This window comes from Haliaeetus albicilla, chromosome 6, assembly GCF_947461875.1.
Source record: "Haliaeetus albicilla chromosome 6, bHalAlb1.1, whole genome shotgun sequence".
Taxonomy (NCBI): Eukaryota; Metazoa; Chordata; class Aves; order Accipitriformes; family Accipitridae; genus Haliaeetus; species Haliaeetus albicilla.
The window spans coordinates 9,722,135-9,745,747 of record NC_091488.1 but is presented as its reverse complement, the minus strand read 5'-3'; the positions used below and the strand labels follow the sequence as shown (position 1 = coordinate 9,745,747).

The window sequence follows — 23,613 nt, the reverse complement described above, 5'->3', positions numbered from 1 at the left end:
GCAGTAATTGCCAGGGGGAATGGTAAATTTCAGTAATGCACTGAGTTTACAGTTTTACTGGGGTTTAATTTTTTTAACTTTCCCAAAAAAACAAGAAAATTTCTATCCTTGTTCTTCTGTTTGTACTAATGCTCAGATTTTAGCTAATAGGTGAAAAGAGTAAATAATGTAGGACAGCTAATGGAATAGGTTTTATCAGTTGACAAGCTGACAAGAGGTATTAAAGTCAATCCTGCTGAATTGTTTTTTGCTGTTCTGTGAAGCTAAATCTTGAGGTGCTTCATAGACATGAGCACTTGTCTGTCTTTTAGCAAACTAAGATCTGTGACTAATGAATTTTGTTCAGCTATAACTTCTACAGGAAGGATTAAATTGTTGTCTGATCAGGAACTACATTATTGATAAATGCTTCTGAGCACTATCAAATATAGCATCAGGTCTTAAATTATTGGAGTTTTGTCTCATTGTTGACCCATTAAACAAGATGTTTTTGTGCTGGTGTGCTACAATAATTAAAAAAAGTAACTTTAAGGTAGTGAAAATTTATACCTTGGACACCTGCATTTTATTTAAGAGTGGATGGAACTGAAAAGTTAAAACTTATAATGATGCTTTTTTTCAGAATGAAATAACTTTATCTGGTAACTTTCTGTTATGACCATGAGTTAGCTTGCATACTTGGGCTCCGCAGAATAAGAACTCCAGTAGAATTAAATATAGAAGAATGATCTGAGCTATTTAATGATGGTTCAGTAATGCAGTCTCAGATCCACTTAATTTTCAGAGAACAAAACTAGATTTCGAAAGTGTTTGCAGAAGATTTGACTTGAACATACATTGGAATTGCTTTGGCATACTGCACTTTAGCTCTGTGTGTGTGTGTGTGTATATATATATGTATATGGGGGGGAGGTCTCTGTGTGTGCATATAGGCATCATGTATATCTATGCCAACTTGTATTATTAATAATGTACTCATTCAACTACCTCAACTGAAACTCCATGGAAAGGCTAGATCCAGCTTTGATAGCTCCTTGAAATTGTTGTTATTTTGAGTGAGTTTTGAATATTATAGCAGTTTTGCCAGGGAATTGGGTATAAGAATTCCTCACGATATGCAGGAATCACTGTTCTAGATATGTTGCCACACGTTCGTTTTAATGTGAAACTTAGTTTAGTACCATCAGCCAATAAACTTTCTGTCTGCAGGGGCATTGCTAAGCTTCTAATGAAGCTGTAATTTGTTATAAAGGTTTATCGGGAGATGCCACAGACACTAAAGTGAGTTGGAAAATAAAATATACAGCTGAGTTATGAGCAAAACTCTTATTCTGACAGTTATCTGAACAAGTAGATTTTGTATCTAAATGACTAAATACAAAGCAGCCTGATCAAAATTCCCTTTTAATTCTGGTATTGCAAGATGTCAAAGCTACTTTCTGACATCAGTTTTTTTCTTTTGTTGCTCTGTATTTCTCTGTATTTGCCATCATTCTTTGATTTTTATGCCTAGCCAGGTGTGCTAGTAAGCTACAAAAAATATCTCTCCTGCTCTTATTTCTGTGCTAAAGTCTAGGGCTGTGATACCACTTTTTGCCTTGCTCCTTCCTTCTGGGATCCTGAATTCTACCATCTCAGGGTCCTGCAGCAAAGGCTGCCCTTGATCTTTATGAGTTCTTCCTTGATTTTAAGTATGAGGTTTCAACAGACCATCTCCCCTCATTGGTTCCTCAGCCATGTGTGTCAGGAAGTTGTATTCCATTTGATGTACTCCAGAAACCTGCTGGATTGCATGCACCCTGCTGTTTTGTGCCTCCAGCAGATATTGGGGTGTTTAAAGTCCACCAGGAGAACCAGGGCCTGTATACATGAGGCTTCTTCCAGTTCTCTGAAAAAGACCTCATCTGCTTCATTGAATAGAACCTCCTGGAGGACGTGTCAAAACATACAGAAGGCAGGGAGGTGATTAGAGACAAACAACATGGCTTTACCAAGGTCAAGTCGTGCCTGACTAATCTAGTGGCCTTCTATAATGGAGTGACTCCATCAGCGGACAAGGGAAGAGCTACAGATGGCATCTACCTAGACTTCTGTAAGGCCTTTGATACATTCCCCCACAACATTCTTGCCTCTTAATTGGAGAAATATGGTTTTGATGGATGGAATATTAGATAATTAGGTAATCCCTGGAATCAGTACAAACTGGGAGATGAATGTGTTGACAGCAGCCCTGCGGAGAAGGACTTGGGGATACTGGTGGACAAAAAACTGGACGTGAGCTGGCAATGTGTGCTGGCAGCCTAAAAAGCCAGTCATATTCTGGACTGCATAAAAAGAAATGTGGCCAGCAGGTCAAGGGAAGTGATTCTCGCCCTCTACTCTGCTCTCATGGGACCCCACCTGGAGTACTGCATCCCGTTCTGGGGTTCCCAGCACAAGAAAGACATGGACCTGTTGGAGTGAGTCCAGAGGAGGGCCATGAAAATTATGAGTGCTGCAACACCTCTGCTAAGAAGAAAGGCTGAGAGAGTTGGGGTTGTTCAGCCTGGAGAAGAGAGGGCTCCAAGGAGACTTTATTGCAGTCTTTCAATATATAAAGGGGGCTTATAAGAAAGATGGAGAGAGACTTTTTACCAAGGCCTGTAGTGACAAGAGAAGGTGCAATGGTTTTAAACTGAAAGAGAGTAGGTTTAGATTGGACATAAGGAAGAAATTCCTTATGATGATGGTGGTGAGACACTGGAACAGGCTGCCCAGAGGGGTTGTGGGTGCCCCATCACTGGGGTTATTCAAGGCCAGGTTGGATGGGGCTTTGAGCAACCTGGTCTAGTGGAAGCTGTCCCTGCCCATGGCAGGAGGGTTGGAACTAGATGATCTTTAAGGTCCCTTCCAACACAAACCATTCTATGATTCTGCATTTTCCTGACCAGGCAGTCTGTAGCAGACACCCACCACAATGTCTCCCATATTGGTTGTATGCTAATCCTGACCCACAGTCTCTTACCTGACTCCTCACCAGTCCTAAGGCAGAGCTCCATACATAAAGCTGCTCTCTTACATAAAGAGCAACTCCCCCTCCTTACTGTGCCAGCCTGTCCTTTCTAAAGCCTTATACCCACCCACTGCAGCACTCCAGTTGTGTGAGCCAGTCCACCATGGTTTTGTGAACCAAATGACACTGTAGCCCTGCACCTGCACGCAGACCTCTGACTCTTCATGTTAATTCCCCATGTGGCATGAGTTATTGTACAGGCACTTCAGAAAGTCACCTAGTTGTGGTGATTTCCCAGAAGAAGTATGAGAGCTGTCCTTGTGCTGTCCTGTATGTCCTTCCTTATTTATTAAGCTTGAAATTAGTCATTACAAGGTCTCTGCTGTCCGTATCACCCCCCTCACTTTGGTCCTCATTTCCCTCCCCTGTCATTCCTAGTGTAAAGCTCTCCTTTACCAGGATGATCACCTTGTTGGCAAAAATGCTTTTTGCCCTCTTTGGGCGGAATCTGTCACTTCCTAGCAGTCCTTGGTCCTCAAAGAGGACCACATGCTCCTAAAAGCCAAATAAATCCTTGTTGCCAACTTCAACTGCATAACCAGCTGCCCAGTTATTATGACTCAAAAACTGCTGGATGGATGTTTGAAGGGAATAAATACCATCATAAGCTTTCATTAAAGTTTTGGGGGTTGTTTTGTTTGGGTTTTGGTTTTCACTTGTACATGTTTCACCTAAAGTATTGGGTGTCAGGTATTTATATTTTTACATCTTTACAAGTAGAGTTGTACAGTTATTTGAAAACCCTGCCAATGGGAAGTTGCTTTCTGTGGTTGAGCAATACTCTCTGTATTCTCTGCAATCTATAGCACTTCTCTTTCTCTTTTTCTCTCTATTTAAATTATTTTGACATAATATGATATGTCAATAATTTCAAGCATAATGAAGAAAAAATAGTATGATAATTTGATTTCTTCCCATTTCCCTTTCCCTCATCCTCAACTGCCAGCGCTTTTCTCCTCATTCGCTTTTTCCTAAATGTTGCCTTTCTTAGCAGTTAACTTCTGGCTCTGTTTTGTATAGCCTTAATTCATCTAAAAATATGGTTAGACTTAAATTTACAATGAAATTTCTAGTATAAAGCAGGAGGGTGCTATGGTAGGGTTCCGTAGCACATGTTCATACATTTAGTCCAAAAGCAATTGGCAGTTTTAAGTCCTAGTTTTGTTCAAATCTGTGACCTTGCTGTTTGAATACTTGGGATTCTTCATAGCTCTGAGGTTGTGCCATTATTCAAACCATAGTAGTAGCTAAATTCTCTGGCTTTGTTTTTTGGTTTTTGGTGTTTTTTTGTTTTTGTTTTTGTTTTTTAAGACAGGGAAGTTGGTGTAGATATGTGCTTACTCCTTCGTGTGTATATAGAACAAAGCTGGAAGCTGCATTTCTACTGCTGGGGCTCTTTTCTGGTGACAGCAGTAGCAGCTGCCACCAGCTACTTGTGGCAGCCAAGCAAGCTAAGCTTGGGAATGCCTCAAATAGGCAGCAGCAAGTTTCTTACTGAACAGTCTGCTAATTCTTTTTTAGGACTTATACCAATGTCGCTGGATTTTTGTTTTTTTATTTTATTTTTTTAAGATCATCAGTGCTCAGGTGATTTGGTGCTTTGAGACAGTAATTTAGGGAATGACTTTGATTCTGTGGTCCAAATGGGGGATCACAGCATTTATCACTGCAGTTGAAATCACTTTTAGTTTGATTTGAATTTAGAGTGACGTAACTGAAAGAATACTTTGACTTTTTTGTTTGTTGGTGTGAGAATATGTAAGGAAACAAACTGAGATCTACTCTTGGACCCAAGGTTTTGCTCATCTGCCTAATTTCATTATTCAGTCTGTGAAAAAAATAAAGGGCAGCTGGAAACTGGTGAAATGTCAGCTGTTCCTGACCTGGACCATGAATTCAACTTCCTATTTTTGTCAGTGTCCCAAAGGTCAAATAATCACTTGCAGGATTGTGGAGTCTTTCATTGTGTGCACCTTACATGGTCATGCAGAGATGGAGTCAGTCCTCTGATTCCTGCTAATTTCATAGTTCCGGAAATAATTTGTTGTTTGATCTTTTCAAAAAAGCAGTACTAAAAACCTAGTTGTCTCCTGGCAGGTTGCTAGCACCCCTGTGCTATCTTCACATAGGCACTGGCACAAACTGTAGTACAACTGTGTCTCAGAGCTGACTGGGAAATTGATCCAGGCAGCTTTTCCTTTTTTATAACAAAAAAAATGAAAAATATTAAATGTAGCTTTTAAGTAAAGGCTTTACATTTAGTTTCAGGTTGTTAACAGTTCTATTCAATGTTTAGCAATTGGAAAAAATAATGTGGCTTTTTTAAAAAATAAATTGTGAAATGATCATACAATACATTATGCTCTGTGTGTATTAATAATTATCTTGTAGGTTATTATAGTTAATATAGGAATAATATTCCTGTAGTTAATATGAAATATTTTGTATGGTAGAGTCTTTCTAATGACACAATCATATTAAGGAGAGACCTTTAAATTAACACATGAAGAAGAGAGTTTAATTTAAAATTCATGAACAATTGTTTTATAGGAAACTGGTATCTCATGTTTAAATACTTAGTGTATTTGTTACTTTTACAAACAACAGTGGTTCATTTTCCTACTATACTTATGTAACAATATACCTTCCAAATATTTAGTAATGTGAATAGCCCTATTTAGTTTTAAATGTTTTTCTTGTAGCTGCATTAGCTTTTTCCAAGACATCTTTAATTTTTGAAGTTAGTGAGATGACATTTCTAAATAAACTACTAAAAAATAACTTGTTTAAACTTTAGAAAAAAGCTGAACTAGTAAAAATGGTATAGACTAGTGTTTTTTTCATAGATACATTGATGCTGTTGAAATGCAATCTGTACTTAAAAAAACAAACCCCAAAACACCCTGACTTTGAACAGTAGTTTATATGCCTTAAATATATAAAAATACAAGGAACTACTGTTCAGAAACCTAACAGATCCAGATGGAAGAGAGAAACTAAGTGTTCTTATCTTCTCTGTGTCAGATTTTTCATTCCAGTATATTGTTGAAAGCTTCAGATTTCAAGAGGTCAGAATTCAGTCATTTTTCCCCTGGAGAGAGAATTCAACAACCTTCTATAAATATAACAACCAAGATTTTTTTTCCCCAATATTCAGATGAACGTTCTTAATAAATCCCATAATCCTTCCGTAATTTAAAACGTTATGAATCACCCTAAAGGCTGATGATTTGAGTCATAAATTGATTTCTGAAATATCGGAAGTCTTCCAACATCTTTAAAAGAAAACCTCAAGTATTTATGTTTTCCTTCACTTCATACATGGTCTTGCTGACAACTTATGGAATTTAATACTAATCTGCATACTTTTGAGACACAGAAGACTCTTTTTAGGATACTTTTAATTTTCCTAACACATGAAGGTGTTTGGCATTTCAGAGGCCAAACTACTGTAAGACGTACAGGAAGCTGTCTGTCTGGATCAAGATTCTTCAGATAATTTAGCTTTACTGATCAGTGCCGCTCCAGAGAACTTTCTCACTTAAAAACTTCGTCTCTCTCAATTTCCTCAGTAACTTCTGTGTATTGGTTCCAAAGGGTCTTGTGAATTGGTATGCACACAGAAATGTCCCTGAGGCTATGATTTTAAGTGACAGCTAAACTGAACTGAATTTTTTCTTTGTTTGTTTGGGTTTTAAGCAAAATTTAAATATTGAGCTATACAGGAAGTAATTTTGATTGAACTGATTACCAGAATAAATTCTGTTTAGATTCAAGTATCGGTTTTGTGGGAGATACCGATTTCTTGTATATGTGTGTGTCTTAAAAACATTGTTTTGTTTGACCATTGCTATGTTTCAAGTTTGAGACTTAACTATTGTATAGTGGTAGCAAATTAAATGGGAGGTTTGTTGTTAGTCAGATATGGGGAAGAGAGGCCCTCAAAGAATTTCTGAACCTTTTGCATATATTGCAGTATAAAGATGATACATTTTCAGTTCTGAGGAACTGTCATGTTATCACAGACATAATAACAGTACTTAATGAGGTTATTTCCATAAAAAATGTGAAGTTTCTTCTCTACTTCTGTAGAGGCCCATGCAAGTTAAGTGTACCTTTCTCCACTGTCATGAACATGTAGGAAACTTCTGATTTGTGTAACACAGTAGTGTTGGGGCAGCTGAGTTAGTGGTGGTGTATTCTGAGCAATGAGAAAACCCCTTCTATCAGTCAGATCTGCTAGTGCTTCCCTCTCACTTCCCTCCTGTAATTTGGGTTGCTGGTTTCTTTAAAACAAACAAAAATATTACAATATGATAAATGTGAAGTATTCTGTATTGGACTAAAGAAGAAATTAGAATGGGGCATTCAAAGAGGAAATAGTGGAAAAAAGTGAAGGTTTGTCATTGGGCAGTTTTGGATTAGTTGTCTGCTGGGTTATTTTAAAAGAAAAAAAAAGACTAAATTGAATTGTACTGGTTAAACTATGCTTTTTTTTTTGATGCAACATTTGAGGATTAGTGCTGCAGAGGAGGATCTGGACATCCTCCAGAAAGGAAAAAAACCCAAGGACTTTAGTAGTGGAAATTATGAACTTCTAAATACAGGATCCACCACTTGAGAATGAAAAAACTAGTAACAGGCTTTGGGGTAGGCAAAGGCTGGCTGGTTGGAAACAACTGGGGTGAAGAATGTAACTATATTAGGTGGCTATATGATGTACGTGTCGAGAAGGCAAGTACAGGATTCTACCAGGCGCAGCATTTCCAGCAGAGAAGAAAGTATCGTTAACATTGTGCAAACTTTTGCTAAGACCTTGTCTGGAGTACCACTCACAGTTCTGGTTGCTTTTGTTAAGAAAAACTGAAATTGGAACAGATGCAGGGAAGAGATTCTGAAATGAGAGAACCTATCATTAAAAAAGTGTATTTTGTTAGGCTTGGCAAAATCTGTGAGTGAAAGAGAGAAGAGGAAGTAGAATGTAAGCTCAGTTTTGTTAGCAGGACTAATAGATATAAAGTGGACATTAATAATCTTAAAGTGGAAATTTAAAATAGAACCACTGTGCAGGAGGGAGAGATGATGTAGGGAGCATTTAACATATGTAAGTTCACCTGAGGCTGTAATCTCATGAAGGAATTTTTGGCAACAGTGGTGGCTGACGTATTCCCCATTCTTCTTTCTCATCTTCGTCTATGTGCTATGTGTTATTGAAAGCACTTGTAGTTGCAAGACAAACTGCACAGTGGAGCTAGCTATATGTGGATTTACCTAAGACGGTTTCTCAGATGAGTTCATTTGCTTCACTGCATGAGTGCACATATGCTATATTGGTGCAGGTCCTACAGGTGGCTGTAGGACTGTATGAAAAATCATTGTGGTCTGAGACTAGATTCACTTTTAGCAGCAGTGCTGCATAAGCACCCCATGTGTCCTAGCCATTTGTTCCTGGTTTTGACTGTCTTGAAACCGCTCTTTGCGTAGCTGTACTTTAAGCCAAATCAAGCAACTGCTCTGGATGAAGAGTAATACAGTAAAAAAAAGGGAGAAGTGGTTTGTGGGGGGTATTTGGGTGGGGTTTTTTCCTTCTTTGGCTTGGTTCAGTGTAACCATGCCAAAGCTGTTCCAGGAGGACACAATAGCTAGAAGGGTTGCTGGTTTGGCCGGTACCACTGCTGAAGAAATGCTGGTGAAGCCGCAGCCTGAGATGGAACAAGGCTGCGTTAATACATGAATGGGATAAAAGGGTCCTCTGAATGGGAAAAGAGAAAAGTAATGATCATTGTCTCTAGCTGATGAGACTGAAGATACTCTACAACCTTTCTCTATTTTGGGGGAGTCAAAGCTATTATTTTTAATATACTCCCTTTTGTTCCTGTGATTGAAGTGCTCTTTTTAACACATTTGTTCATTCTTGCTGCTTTTCTTCTCACTGTTGAATGATTTCATACCTAATATAGTTTTAGATTTTTTTTTCCAGATTTCCTTCGCTGCCTCCTGATCTTGCGCACTAGGTCTTTCTTCACAGAGAAGAGAAAGGGGCAAAAGATTTGGTCAGATTTTAAAGGAGTCTGTTAGGAGAACAGCATCAGTTTTTCTGAACATTTTTGAACTGTTGCTCTTGATTCAGCTGCTGGTGTGTTGTATTTTTCTGTGAAGTGTTACAGAATGTTAGAGCATAAAAATAAAATTTTGGGGATTTTGATTCTATGCTTTTATTGCAGTATTTCCAGTGGGAATTTGTCAGTGAACAAAGCTCTCTATTTCCCCCTTCTCATGTTCAAGAAGTAGGTTGTGTGCTTTGATTACCAGTCTCTACCCACCAAAAATCCCTTCCTGCATGAGATGTGGATTCTCACCTACCTTAAGGTGAACCAGAGAGAGAGGAGAGAGTTATATTAGTCATCAGTTTCTTGAGTTCTTTACTGGTGAGGGGACAGGATGTTTCATCTCAGTTTAACAAACCAATTTTCATTCTTCTTTCTCACCAGCAGTTAAAAATATAGCACCATTTTCTGAGACCCTTATAATTATTTATATCTCAGTTAAGAGAATGTCATAATTTACCTGTGTGCTTAGTACATACATGCCTTAGAAATAATTTTTTGTTCCTTCTTTCATCTGTCTGGAAATGGGACATGTAATCAGTCACTTTCTTGAAGACTGAGGCTGCTAGCATAGCATTTTAAACCTATGTACTGATTTAGGAAAGTGAAAATAGTGTCCAATATCTAATCTTGCAGCAACAGCAAATTAGTAGTGAATCGCTGGAAACAGATTATCAAGGAAGAAATGAGCTAAAAATGGAATCCATAGAGCCAAGAGCCTGAACTCTTTAAGAAGGCTATTTAAGAGTTACTCAGATTTGAGGCCTTGACCCTTCTCTTGCAAATGACCTTTAATGAGTTGAAAAATAGGATGTAAAGGGAGATCTGAGGACAGTCTCTTGAAAGAGCTGTTCTATGTCAATAGCTATTGCTTCTGTTTAAAAGAGTCATCATACTTCAGTATCATCCAAACATGAACTTGAAATGATGTTCTGCAATCTTCTGTATGTGGCCCTTCCTGTGGAAGCATGCCCCTCGGAAAGCCACCCAGCAGCTAAAGTCTGATCTTGTTCCAAAAAGTATATAGGTCTTAACAAAAGTACGCTTGCTATTACTATAGCTGCTATGGCTGCAGCTTTCAGACCAACTCTTTTTAGACCATGAAACCTATTACTAGAATAATTATTGAAAGCAGAATTTGCTTCTCTGTATGCTGAGTTGAAAAACTATTTGTAAATGGTTGTTTTCAGAGCGCGAGGTAGTTTCTGCTGTTTTCTTAGGAAAAAAAAAAACCTAACGTGGTAGTATTGGTTTTGATAGCAACAAGTAGATGTTCTGACAAAATTTATTAAGCATGTCCCTTCAGACGTACCCTCCAGCCTAAATTCTTCTGTAAGTCTATGAATAAAATGTGAGAATTTACAAGGATAAAGTCAGTGTTAACAGATAATTATGGAATTCTGAAAATGAAGGGTGTTGTAGTATATGTGAACATAAAAATATTTTCTGAATAGCTTGCATGTGAAGAATGTTGTTTGAGACTGGTGCTGAAATTTTTATTTCATGGTAATAGAATAGAGAATCTAGTGAGCATCTTATCTCAATGTTCTTTCTTTCCTGTCCCCTCAATATCCCAGCCAGTTAATGTAAAATATGAGTTGTTTACAAACTACAGATACATTAAAGATATTTTTCCATATCAGCATCTGTTTATAGCATATGTATGCCTAAGAGATTTGGTAGATAGACACCTCATATGTTAAAATGTAGAATGACTGATAAATTCATTCTTGCTTTTTGCTTGATAAGAAGAAAAATCAGGCCACAAACTTACCATTTCTGTTGATAGAGGTTACAGATCAGTTAAGGATAGCTTATCACCCTTGCAGGTTGGAGATAGGAAAGACAGGATAGCAGAAGAGATCTCTTTCTGCCAGTGTTCTGCTTTTATAGTGACAAAAACATGTAAACAAGCTTCTGAATTGCACCAGAAAATCCTAAAATTGAAAGTAAATATTTTTTTCAGTACGTTGCATAAATTCTAAGCATATCCTAAGGTTTTCTTGGGGAGTGTTTCCCTTTCACAAGCACTGGAGTGGCTACTCCTTCTGTAGTTTCCTGTGGAAGGAAGGAAATGGTTAAGAAAAAAAAAGGGGGGAAAAAAGCCTTGGAAGCTCCTCTTGTCTCCTCTCTTTTTTTCTCTGGGGTAGCTCTGCCAGTGTTTTGGCACTGAACGTAATTGTGTGGTGGTCTTTTCAATTTTAGTTTTCATTTCTTCCCTTTCTGTGTCACACAAGGCTTTGAGGAGGGCTGAAAAAATGGGTTCTAATAACACTGCAATGAGGGGACGCTCCTGGAAGGGCAGTAGGTTGGAAGGAGGACCATGACTGGGTTTCTGGTCCACACTAGCAACCACTGCTTCTGACTGGAGTTGCACTGAGCTCTACAGTAGAAATACTGAGTGATAAGGTCATGCTGGATGTCTAATTAGCTCCTATAGTGCACTGCATTGATACGACTGTGCTTTTTTAAAGCATGTTTCCCCACCCTCACCCCCCATCAGGTATTTATATGTTGAATAACTGAAGTTTAAGTTACTCTAGGGTTTTTTGACAGGTGTTTTCCCTGAAGTTTTTTTTCCTATGTATAAAAGCTTGCTTAAGCCTTTAAAATAGACAGTAGTTGACTATTTTTAAGCTGTAAGAGTAATTTCTTATAAATCATATTTTATTACTTAGCTAATATTTCTTAAATTCTTTAAAACCTATTATTTAAAAAAAAATTTCCAAATCTTTTCTTGACTTTAGTTTCAATGTTTTTAAATGACCTGTTTCAAACCCTACCACTTTACTCAGTAGCCTTTCTCCAGTTATTTCATTATTTACAAAATCATTAGAAAATATGCATTGTATTCATTCAAATATTATGTAAACGCTATGACTCAGTACTTTCTAAGGTATTTAAGTGAGCATGTCTCATAAAAATGATCATGAAGGTGAAGGAAGACTTCTGAGTTGTTGGGGGTTTTTTCCTACCTTAGAACCACAGCTTTGGTACTTTGTATATTCTTTTTTCTGTTGGATTAATATTAGAAAGTATGTATTCATATTGGGCTGAGATCCAGTGAACTGCTGTCTTGTGCTTTGTTCTTTGTATGTTTTATCCTAAAACTGAGTTAAAACACAGGCTTGGTTTTGAAGATGTGAACTGTTGAAGCATAATTGTGATAGAAATGTCGCTGCTTGGGAACTCAGTTTTGTGACTTGTACTGGGATATCTAATTTTCTAAAGAAGTATCAGATCTTCAACCCAAATGTTCTTCTGTGCCACAGTCATAATAATGCTGTATTTTAAACTTTATTTTGAAAATATAACAAAAAATGTGTACCCAACATTGCCAGTGATGGCTTTTTAAATGTGGATGCCATCTAATCCAATGTGCTAGCTCACAGAGAGGTTCAGTCACTGTTTTAGGCTGCAGTTCCATGTGCAAATGAGCTGATATAGTGACTAATTGCAGGTTTAATTAATCTTGGAAATACTTAATTTTCAAAAGAGGTTCACTTCAATCAAAGGGAAAATTAAAGAACAAGAATATATTATAAATGACATGGATGATTGAAGAGGGAAAGAGAACTATCTCTTTAAAATGTGGTTGTAATTTGCTTCCTTTCCAACAATTTTTGTGAATTTGGATACAGTTGTTTTGGAAGTATTAACCACATTAGTACAAAGCAGTGTTGACTGCTGCTTAGGTAAGCAAATGCATTGCCTTTAAAAAAAGAAAAATTAAAAGAAAAAAATTCTGGGTATAGATGTCTCTTCTTATGTGACTTTATCTGTATACGTTTAAACTACCTTAATGCAACAAACTGACATAATCCCTTTTAGGAAACACTGATCTTCCATTTAAAATGTTGAATAAAGGTCACTTTAAGACCTCTTATTACATGTTTCAAGTTCTTAATAGTTAAGCCCTGTTAAATAAGGAAAAGGAATCTAAGGCCTTGTACTTCTAAATGGAAGCTCATTTTTAAAGGAGCACTCTGTTCATTGGAAGAGATGTTGTTCACTATTGTTGGTTTTACTGACAAAATGTTCAACTTGTGTTTCTTACCTTTCTTTTTCCAAACTTAAATTAATGAAACTGAATTTGAGAGCCAAAATGCATAGGTTTATATTAAATTCCTCAAAAAATTGTGACTCACTTGAGAGAGATGTTGAGCAAATTCTTGATGATCTGATATGAAAATGACTTCGAACCTCAAGTTTGGGTGCTCTGAAGCATAGACTTTCAGAAAGTGTCTTTATAGCATCTGTCAGTAGGAACTCCATTCCCACAGGTCAGCTCAGTTCATTCAGGACACGCGAAGGGAACAGGCTGTAGTTACTGGTTGCGAGTATTTGTGGTTATGAACCAGCAAGGTATATTTTAATCACAACCAGTTCTCATTCTTGCACACCAATATGGATTGGAGGAAAGGAGAAAGGAAGCAGAACAGACAGGTAAACCAACAAGATTCTACTATAAAAAAAATAAATCTTGCAAAATATCAGCTTCTGATCTTTGTCCTTGAAGTCCTAATGACATACACTAAATAAAATAAAGTGAAGGACATGATAAAAAAGTCTTTGATGGTCTCAAATTTTTAGGATTTTATTCTAATTCAAGTGATGTATTCCTGAAGGAGAGAGTAATTAATAATTGATTTCCTTCAAGTTTGTGTCTAGCTGATATAAAATTAACTGTTCTGTGCTAGACAGTAAAGCTAATCACCAGAAAATCGTTTCACTAGGGTTAAGGTTAGATCAGGACCTGCCCTGCTTACTCAAAATTTTGGAATCATGAAAATAACTGGTTATGAGGCACCTCTTCAGCATTCTTACCCACTTTTTTATGGCCTACATGCCTACATGTAATCAATAACCTCCTTAATAATGTATTGTAATACTTGATTTCCATCTGCAGTAGACAGCAAAAATCAGCATGCATCCCAAATTCATTTTAAGAAAATGCAATTTGCTTTTTGGTGTGCATTGCTGGTGGGACTCAAAGTATTGCAGGTGTTGTAATGTGCTACTGCCAATGTTGACAAAATATCCATGAAAAAATAGTCCTTACTACTTGCATATTTTAATGATTCTCATACTTTGAGCTAGTGTAGTCTGTTGTGTGCATCCTAACTGCCGTGAAGGATTTTGAAAGCTTGAGAGGAGGTGGGAGGATAGCTCTGAAACCAAAGATTTATGTATCTTGGCAGGTATGTCTGTTAAGGGTAGCACAGAGAGAAATTAAATATAAAACATATTACATTATAATTTTATTTTGCACGACTGTTACAAGATGCAGTCTTACTATGCAACTTAACTCAGTTCTTCTGTTTTAATAAGTAAACAAATAAGTACTCTGATCTATCGATAACAGTTTTGATGATCTGTATCTAGTGTTACAGTTATTCTTTCCCCTATCTGCATCACCTCTGTATTTTAGATCTATATAATTCAAGCTGCAGAGTTAGTAAAATGAGCTATAGAAATTGTCATTTAGTGAGGATGTGATACATGTTTCCCCAGTGGCAGACACAACTGTTGAATAGCTCCTTGTCTCCCTTCAGAGATGAAATACTGTAGTCCTTTTCCTGACTGAGAAGAGTGTGATTTTAGTGCTGAGACTGAGGGTGACCTGAAAGACTTTTGCAACTTAACTTCCAAATAAGGTTTGAAACTACTGTGTTAGGAAGCACTGATTGTTGTTTTCTGACTCAGATTAGACATTATCATCATGGGCTATTATAACTTTATTTGTAAAATTGCTGTGTGTCATTGCAGCTATGAGGAAAAAGTCAAAAAGCTAACTGCAACCTTCATTTATTTAAAAGTTCCTTTCTGTTACTTGGCACATGGAAGCAATGGTGTCTGCTTAATTGATGAGGGCACCTCTCATGGGTGTTTTAAAATCATGTAAAATTGTAAAATTCAAGCCTTTATTGTGCTGCTATTGTCATGGAACGTATTCATCTAATGTATTGTCATAACATATACTATTTTGAGGCTGTCTGTGGCTTGAATATGAGAGACCTAGTTTTGAAAAAGTTGGAAATCTAAGGCTTGTAAACAGCTGAATCTTCAGGTTATGTTTAAAAATCTTTATATTTCTATATGAAACTCTAAATTGGTGTGGGTTTTTAATAGAATGAGTTCATTGTAGGCATCACTGAATTCTTGATTTCTGTGCTTTACAGCACCTTTGATTTACTTAAGAGTCTTTGGCATTCCTCATTCTGTGTAGAGAAGGCTCTGTTAAAACCATAGCTAAATTTCAGTATGGCCATAAAAGTTGAGACTGTACAGATGTTTCTTGTACCGTCTCTGTTACAGAACTGAATAAAATGCTTAATTTTTTGTCCCAGACTTAATATGCAGGAAGCAAATCACTGAAGTCAGGGTTCTAAAATGTTAATACGTAATGGAAAGAAAAAAAGTCATGGTTATGAGAGAGAAAGGTAGGGGTGACCACAAGACTGATCCCTTTTGAAGCTGAAGTTTGTATGCTCCTTTTTGATTTATGATTTCTCTATCTCTCCTTGTCTGCTGGAAGTATGTACACATATTCAGGTGGCTGGGCAAGCTCTCCAGCCCAGACTTGAGGAAACAAGGAAATCTAGAAGTAGGTTAGTCAACAGCAAGAAATACTTATATTCATAGAGTTTATGTGAATGAACAGACGTCAGGGGTCTACCTATAAGTAAGGATATGGCCTTGTCAGGCATCTCTACGCTCTAGTAATCTACCATTCTGTAACAGATTATGTTAAAAGCATTGTTTAATGTCTTCAGAAAGGCTTTGTGTGTGGAAAAAACAATGAGAATGAAAAGAAATAGGATCATTTTAATGAAATACATTTGGTTTCTAGTAATTTGTGGCAATTATGAATGAAAACTAGTATTGCCAACGTTATTCCAAAGCTGTGGTTTAGGTTTTGAAATGTTTTTAAATTACCATAATATAAACCTGTTTATAGTATTTCAAAGGAATTTTACTTTGACAGATGCTAAAACAGTAAGCAGAGACTTGGGATAAGGTGACACTGATCTATATAAAATGGGACTTTTTAATAAAAGATTACTTTTTGAAATGTGGGGAGAGGATTCCAAGACAATAGCTGTAGGCCTTCCGATGACAAATGAAGTCAGTTGAGCCTTTTGCATTTACAGATGTAAGTGGATTTCTATGTATTAGAGTCTTAATTGAACATCTTTTTAAAAATATCTGTGGTAACGGTTGGTAAAAGACCAGATACTGAGCAATAGTGGGGTGTGGATTCAGAGGAGAAAATAGCCATCAGTAGGGAGGATTTCATTGTATGTTAGGAGCAAGGAAAGAGGAAAAAAACCCCATGTGTTTTCTTGTATAGTTAGTTCTGTTTCAGTGCATCAGTGTAATTCACATGTATATAGCTGTGCTAATAAATACTTTCCTTGTTTGTGAATGTTTAGATTGTGATTCATTGGCTGGTTTTGGTATTCCTGTTCTGTGTCAGAAATGATCCGATTTCAAGAAATGTTGGCAAGTATGTTGTTTAAAGAGTACAAAAATTGGATTTTAGCTATGGGAGTACAGGTTTGGTAGTGTGATGAAGTAAATACTTTGAATCATCTGGTATGTAAAGGAATACCAAAAGCCAGTTATAAAGGTTTGTAAGTGCCCTCAGAGGGACATTTCTCCTTTTTCAGGGAACTTTTTATTTTGAGAATTGTGTTGCTTTGCAATCTCATTGCTCAGAAACTTGTAAGCTAACTTCCAGTTCACTGCTTGAATAGAAGAATTTATCTTTTAAGCTATATTTAAGAATTTATTTCACTCAGCAGGTGAACGTTCACTCAATAGATGAACTTCTGAACAAAGGCATTTTCCATCCTCAAATTTTCCCTTACATCTTTTTGAATGGATTTCTTTAGAACTATCATATCAGTCATTAAATAAGTAGCAGTAAAAAAGGGTTGATTTGCCACAACTATTGCAGTCTTGAAACAGTCCTATTCTGTTTTCATAACCTATTAATTTTTCGTGTTTGAAAGCTTGACCTACCATAATTTTCTGATTGTATTATTTGTTGTTAATATTGAATGGAAGATTTCATATTTTAAGTCAAGGCACCAAGGACTTAAATCATCTACTAAAAGAAGCTTCCAAAAATGCATATTGGTGGTGATGGTTTTTAAAAGGTTGCCATTGTTCTAACTTGTGTTTTGGCAAATGTAATTTCAATTTTGAAAAATAGCTAGGTTTTTATTAGTCGAGTGCAGTACTAACATCTTTCTGAACTAATCTTAATAAATCTTTTTATCTGTAACTTTTGTGGAGGTTCTTTAAGTGCCATAGATGAGAGAAATTTATAAGCTTTTGTGAAATTTTGAAGTATCATAATGGAGGTTGTTTATATCTAGTGATGTCAAATAAGCTTAAAATAAACCTAGTTTGTGTAAAACAAACAAACAAAACCAAACAGCATGACTCAACAATTCTGTTACTCTTATCACTGTTTTGAAGGAATATCCTTTCAGTTGTTTCAAATAGTAATTTCTAAACTCTGGCTTAGGACTGAAAGCAAGAATGTCTTTCTCAATTTTTTCCCCCCACTATTTGGATTATGAATCAAAATAAAGTCCAGTTAAAATTTAATAATAATGTCAGTACATTACATAAGGTTTCTAAGAGTATAGACTTTCTCAAGCGGCAGGGTAAGATAATACAACTTTAGTATAGGAAAATACAAAACTCATTTGGTGTTCTTTACACTAGTCTGTAGTTAAAATTATTAATTTTGATTTTAATGGGCAGCAAGGATGAGACGTATAAGCTTCTGTGTAAATGGTACACTTGAATGTTGGAATCTAAACTTTGTTTAGAAATAACAGAATTGTAGCTCAACACATAAAAGAGAATGGCTTATTTATTGCTGTTTTCTGTGTGTGTTTCAGGGGTCCATTCAGTGTTGTACGGCGATGTATCAACAGGGAAACAGGGCAACAGTTTGCAGTAAAGATTGTCGATGTAGCAAAATTCACTTCAAGTCCTGGATTAAGCACAGAAGGTAAGAACGAACAATTAAGTAAATTCTAAGCAGACAGGTTTTTTGATTTTTCAGCCTTTTCTATGATTGTTTGCTTTGTAAGATCCTTTCTGGTTTGTATTTTGTAGAAGTTTTAAGGCAAGGTCTTATATCTTAAATTTATCTTGATTCAACTTAGTGCTTACATTTCTAATCTTTAGTAGTTCCTACAGCCATTCAGTTGTGATAATAAATATTAGAAAGAATAGTAGGTCTATATTAACTCTAAGCCATTGCTATTTCTGTTTGAATTTTTTTTTAAAGAATGTGAATTTCTTAAAGAAACAAATTAATTCTGAATCAAAAAAAGCATACAAAGGAAGTAAGAATGCATCAGTTTTGTTTTTACTAGTCTAAATTTAACAAGTAATTTGCTATAAAATGTGTGGAAACTTGTGATTGACGTGTGCAAAATTATGTAAAAAACTATACATTTTTCATATAGTCAGGATTTTAAAACAATGCTGCAGAACTGCTGCAGTATAAATAAAAGGCTGTAACTCTTAACGTTTCCTATTTTAGGGTAAAACACTATGTCTTTTCTAAACTGAATATGCAGCTCGTGTGTGCATAAAGTGCTTCTTTTACACTGTATGAAAAAGCATGGTAACTGAATGACAATCACTGTGTATTCTATGTCCAGTGTATTTTTGCTGGAGATCATATTCTTTTGAACAGTATTTTTTGGGGGGGATTCCACTTGTGCCATCTAAGTCCTTATTGAACCCAAGTTCCCCAGCAAAAAAGGGTTAATGACTTTTGTTGGTAATGATAACAAACAGAATCTTAAGCCTTAATTGCTAGTTTGATTTACAAGGTAAATCACAGGTCTTGCTTCAGACTTTACCAAAGATTTTCATTTAAATCTGATAATGCCATTGCTATTTTCTTTTTCCTAGCCCTCCAACAAAATATAACCCATGCTTTTCATAATATTCAGCTTGTGTATAGCCGCATTATGGTTTTGGCAGGTTATACCAAAACCATTGTATTTTGAGATAGTGTAATCTTACTAAAATGAGTTGGTATCTTTAAAAGAAGTTCTGTCTGTACTCTAGTGTGTTTCTGAGCCTCATCTTAACTACTGATGCTCGGACACATTTCTACCTTTAGTGGAGTACTGCTTTCCTCACTCCATGACAGTAAATTTCAACATTTTGGGACTATGAAGGAATTGTTGAAAGGGAGAAATAGCAGACAAAAGAGTAGGGACTCATCAGGATGAAAAGAGAAGCCAACAGTAATAATAGATTCACTGAAAAAATGAAGGATAGCTGTTGATGGTTTGCATTTGCTGCCTGGGTCTAAAGAAAAGGCCTGGGAGTATACTAAGAAATTTTGTTTTTTCAATTCCACTTGTGTTATATTGCTATAGTTATAATTCAACCTAGTAGGTCATTGAGTTAACAGGTCATAAACACTTTATGTGTTTAGTGGGTTTTTTCTTTTGTATTTTTGGTTGCTAATTGTTGGGTTTTTTTGGTTTGGGGTTTTTTTTAAGATTTTTGAATTGTTATGCATTAGATTTGTAGTATTAAGACACATAACGTGTATAAGTGAATGTGGAGCAAGTCCTTAACTCTACTTAAGAATCTAAGCCTGTTTTTCACAAACTCTTTCCATCTTGTGTACTCTTTATTTTGTTTTTCCTCTGTGCTTGGTTTGGGGTTTTTTTGTGTGTGTGTGTACCTCTCTTCTATCCATCCTCTAGGTTTATATTTTCAAAGATTTTATTTTTCTTCATTTTTTAAATTTGTTTGTCTTATTTCTGATATGTCATTCCTTAAACATATTGGTGGGGAGCCATGATGGTGGTATTTGAATAAAATAAATATTAGATAACTTATCTGGGAGGAAGCTGTAGTTGTAAATTGTGTTAAAGTGTAAGGCAGAATGGAATGGTAAGATTAATCCTTAGGAACATTCTTTACCTCAAAGTTTTGTCCTCTGCAAGACCATTCAGGTCTTGAAGTTATCTTTGTACAACTTTCCAACTCCAGTCTTTCTCTGAGGCACAGGAGTAGAAGAGTAGGACATTCTGCATGCGAGGGAGCTGATGATAGTTCTTTCCTTAATTTCACATACATGTAGAGTGCTGGGAGGTAGAGACCCCAATATGCCTCCACGCTTATGATTAAGTCTAAAAAGTCTCTGTTCTTGAGTGCTATTGCATAAGTATCCATGTGGGATGACATGTGTTTATGGGTAAGAACTTCGTCTTTGTATTTGCCAGCAGCGTACTCGTGTGGCAGAGACAGCCAACTGCATAGCAGACTTGCAGAAGTGTAGCCAGCAAGTCAAAGGAAGTTATTATTCTCTCTATTCATCCTTTGTGAGACCGCATCTGGAGCACCGTGTGCACTCTTGGCTTCCCCAGTACAAGAAAAACAATGATGTACTGGCACGAGTCCAACAGAGATGGACCAAGAGAACTAGGTTTGTCTAGCCTTAAGAGGAGAAGCTAAGGTGAGAGTTAGTGCTGTCTTCAGCTACTTAATAGAAGGGTATAGAGCAGATAGAGCCAAACTTTGTATAGGCGCACAGTGAAAAAACGAGAGGCCATGCAGACAAGTTGCAACATGGAAAATTCCAATTAGACAAGAAAAAAAATTCACCCTGTGAGTGGTAAAACTCTGTTACAGGTTGCACAGAGAGATTGTGGAGAGCATCCTCAGAGATGCTCAGAACTGGGCTGCACAAGGCTCTGAGCTGCCTGATCTACTTTGACCTGCTTTGAGCAAGACTTTGGACTGGATGACCTCCACAGCTTCCTTCCAACCTACTGATTCTGTGATTCTGTGGTATTAGGAGCAACAGTCTGCATGTAATCTGTGGGGCTATATAGTTTCAGCACTATTTAGGGAGAAAATCTAGGCTTAACAGCACTGTGCTTAAAAAAGAGTTAAATTAAACCTGGGTTTCATACAATGTTTCAATTTTAAGAGTTAATTTGTTGTAGTTCGATACAATGTTTTAATTTAAACCTGGTTTTGATACAATGTTTCAATATTAAGAGTCAGTTTGTTGTAGTTCGATACAATGTTTTAATTTAAACCTGGTTTTGATACAATGTTTCAATTTCTTTAACTTGTGACGTGGTTGGGCACAGAATGTGTTTTAAAAGGACTATTTGCTAGTCTAAACAATTCATCAAAAAAAGACCAACGATTTTTTTTACAATAATGGTATCTGCCTTACTACAGTAACAAAAGCAATCAAGCTTGAAAAATCAATACTTCTCTAAGCTAATCTGTGTTTATCAATTGGTACTATCGTGAGCATTTGTGGTATATGATAGAGAAGCCACTAGCTTGCAAGGCAAACTTTCATCTAGTATAGCATTCTTTCCATAAGGCTGCTTACACATAGTGTGTATAGACATGGACATCTCAAGTGATTTTTATGTCTGTGTGCATCTCTGCAGTGGTTTGATAATAGGAAAAAAAAAAGAAATTAATGCTATGTAACGATGCCTGACAGCTAACAAATCTAATTTAGGCTAAATTCTATTGGATTCAAGTATTAGTATTCATGGTCTTGCATACTGTGTGTCATCAGTCTCTGTAGTGTTGTAATTCAACCATATTAATGAAGTATATTGACACCTTGTCACTGTTCAAGTGGCCACATGATCTACTGGATTAATGTTGCCTATTTTACATGATGACAGATTCTAGTACAGTTCACTATGCTTTCATATCACATAGGCACAAAAAAATTTAAAATATACATAAGAAAGTGCAAAGCTTGAATATTTTTAGAAATAAAAGTGACTATTTTATACAGTTCAGTTTAGAGGATTCATGTGGAAGAGTACTTGATGCTCTCAGAAGCTAGTTTACTCATTGAGGCCTAATAAAAATATCAGTGTAAATAAACTTGTTTTCAAACACAGCTCTTAGTTGTTATACTCAGAATTTTTGCTGTAGAAAAGTGTAAAAAGCATGTTCCTTATCTCTGAATTTGTTACAGCTCACGCCATAGTTACCTTTTACTGTCCATTTCTTCTGGTGCTCTCTTCACATCCTATGCATTTTATTTTTGTCTTATTTTTCTCTCCGACTTGCATAACTTGCTTTTAGTTAGCTGTTCTAACACCAAATATCTGTAAGTGCAAACACTATTTCTCAGGGAGAGAATGGTGATTGGTTCTTTAGTACTTAGTAAAAGCCAATATATGTCATTTGTCTGCCTTTTCTTAATGTCAGATTGTTCTCTTCTAAAATGCTGAGGGGTTTTTTTAAGGCAATTTAAAGGGCAGTGACCTGTGCTTACAGTGCATGTCTTTTTGAAGTTCTTTTTCAAGATTTGATTCATCATATATTAGATTCGGTTATCTGTAATTAATTTTGATAGAAATGTCCTCTGAAAGAAAGTGATTACCATTACTTCCACAACCTTCTAATAGGGTAGACCTTATTTATTAGGTTGATATATGCATCTGTACAGGTTTGTATGCATGCAAGGCACTGTGAAGCTGAATAGATGAGCTGATAAGGAAAGATTCAGGTTTCCTTTAGAACCCTAACTGGTTCTACTGGAAGTGAGCTGTGAAGACAGTCTGCAAAAAGTTTTTTGGCTGTGACAAAGAGCAAAATTGTAGTCAAGAAAGAAGTGGTTTGAACATAGTTCTTGGACTACTCCTAGCACGAGGAGGGGCAAGATAATTGAATCAAAACTGGCATTGCTATGGATCATCCATTTTAGAAGAATTCCAAAATTATTTAATTGGTGACAAAAAATGTGAAAGTCGGCATCAGTTTGGTTTTTTTCTACAAAGAGCCCACAGATCTTTTCCCTGACATATTGTCAGGTTGTGAGTGATTTTCTTACAACTGAGACCTTATTCTTGTTCTGCACATTTCCTTAAATAGGATAATAAATAAAACTTGTTGGGTTTTTGCTTGATTTTTTATTATTATTATTATTTAGACTTGCATTTTTTAAATCATTTTGTCAGGGCAGTTCATTTGAAAGGCTTTACTTTAATTCTGAGTAAAGGTGCACAACCGAGTATCTTAAACTTTTGATATTGGAAGGCTGTGGTGAATCACGACTTACTTTTTGCAAAACTATCTGTGTGTAAGATTCTGCACCTTCCTCCCTGTTTTTTTAAGGTTTTAAGCAAAAAAAAAAATGCAGTGTCAGTGTTGAGCTCAAGTCTTTCAGTAAAAAATATTACAAATCTGTATGTCATCAGATATTATGATACTATACCATATGTAGACTGGATTTGAAGAAAGAGTGAGTGACTCTGCCTTTGATTTGGAAATACCAACTCACCTGGAATTTCTGGTAGTTGTCAGCTCTGTGTTGTAAAGGGGTAAAAAGGTAAGAAGCATTTGAATTTACCATGTAGCTATGGTAATACAAAATCAAGTATAAAAAGAATGCTTTTTAGG

General features: G+C 36.2%; 1 protein-coding gene across 21 annotated transcripts in view; it reads left to right on the top strand.

Moving 5' to 3' along the window:
* The window catches only part of CASK (calcium/calmodulin dependent serine protein kinase), a 242,662-nt gene that overhangs the window by 54,893 nt on the left and 164,156 nt on the right, over window positions 1-23,613 (top strand). For all 21 annotated transcript variants that reach the window (XR_011324962.1, XM_069784985.1, XM_069784982.1 and 18 more), the window contains exon 2: window positions 18,081-18,193. Coding sequence is in view for 20 of the 21 variants with exons in the window: in XM_069784985.1 (XP_069641086.1) it covers window positions 18,081-18,193 (113 nt within the window). In the remaining variant the exon portion in view is untranslated. The remainder of the gene's footprint in view (window positions 1-18,080; window positions 18,194-23,613) is intronic.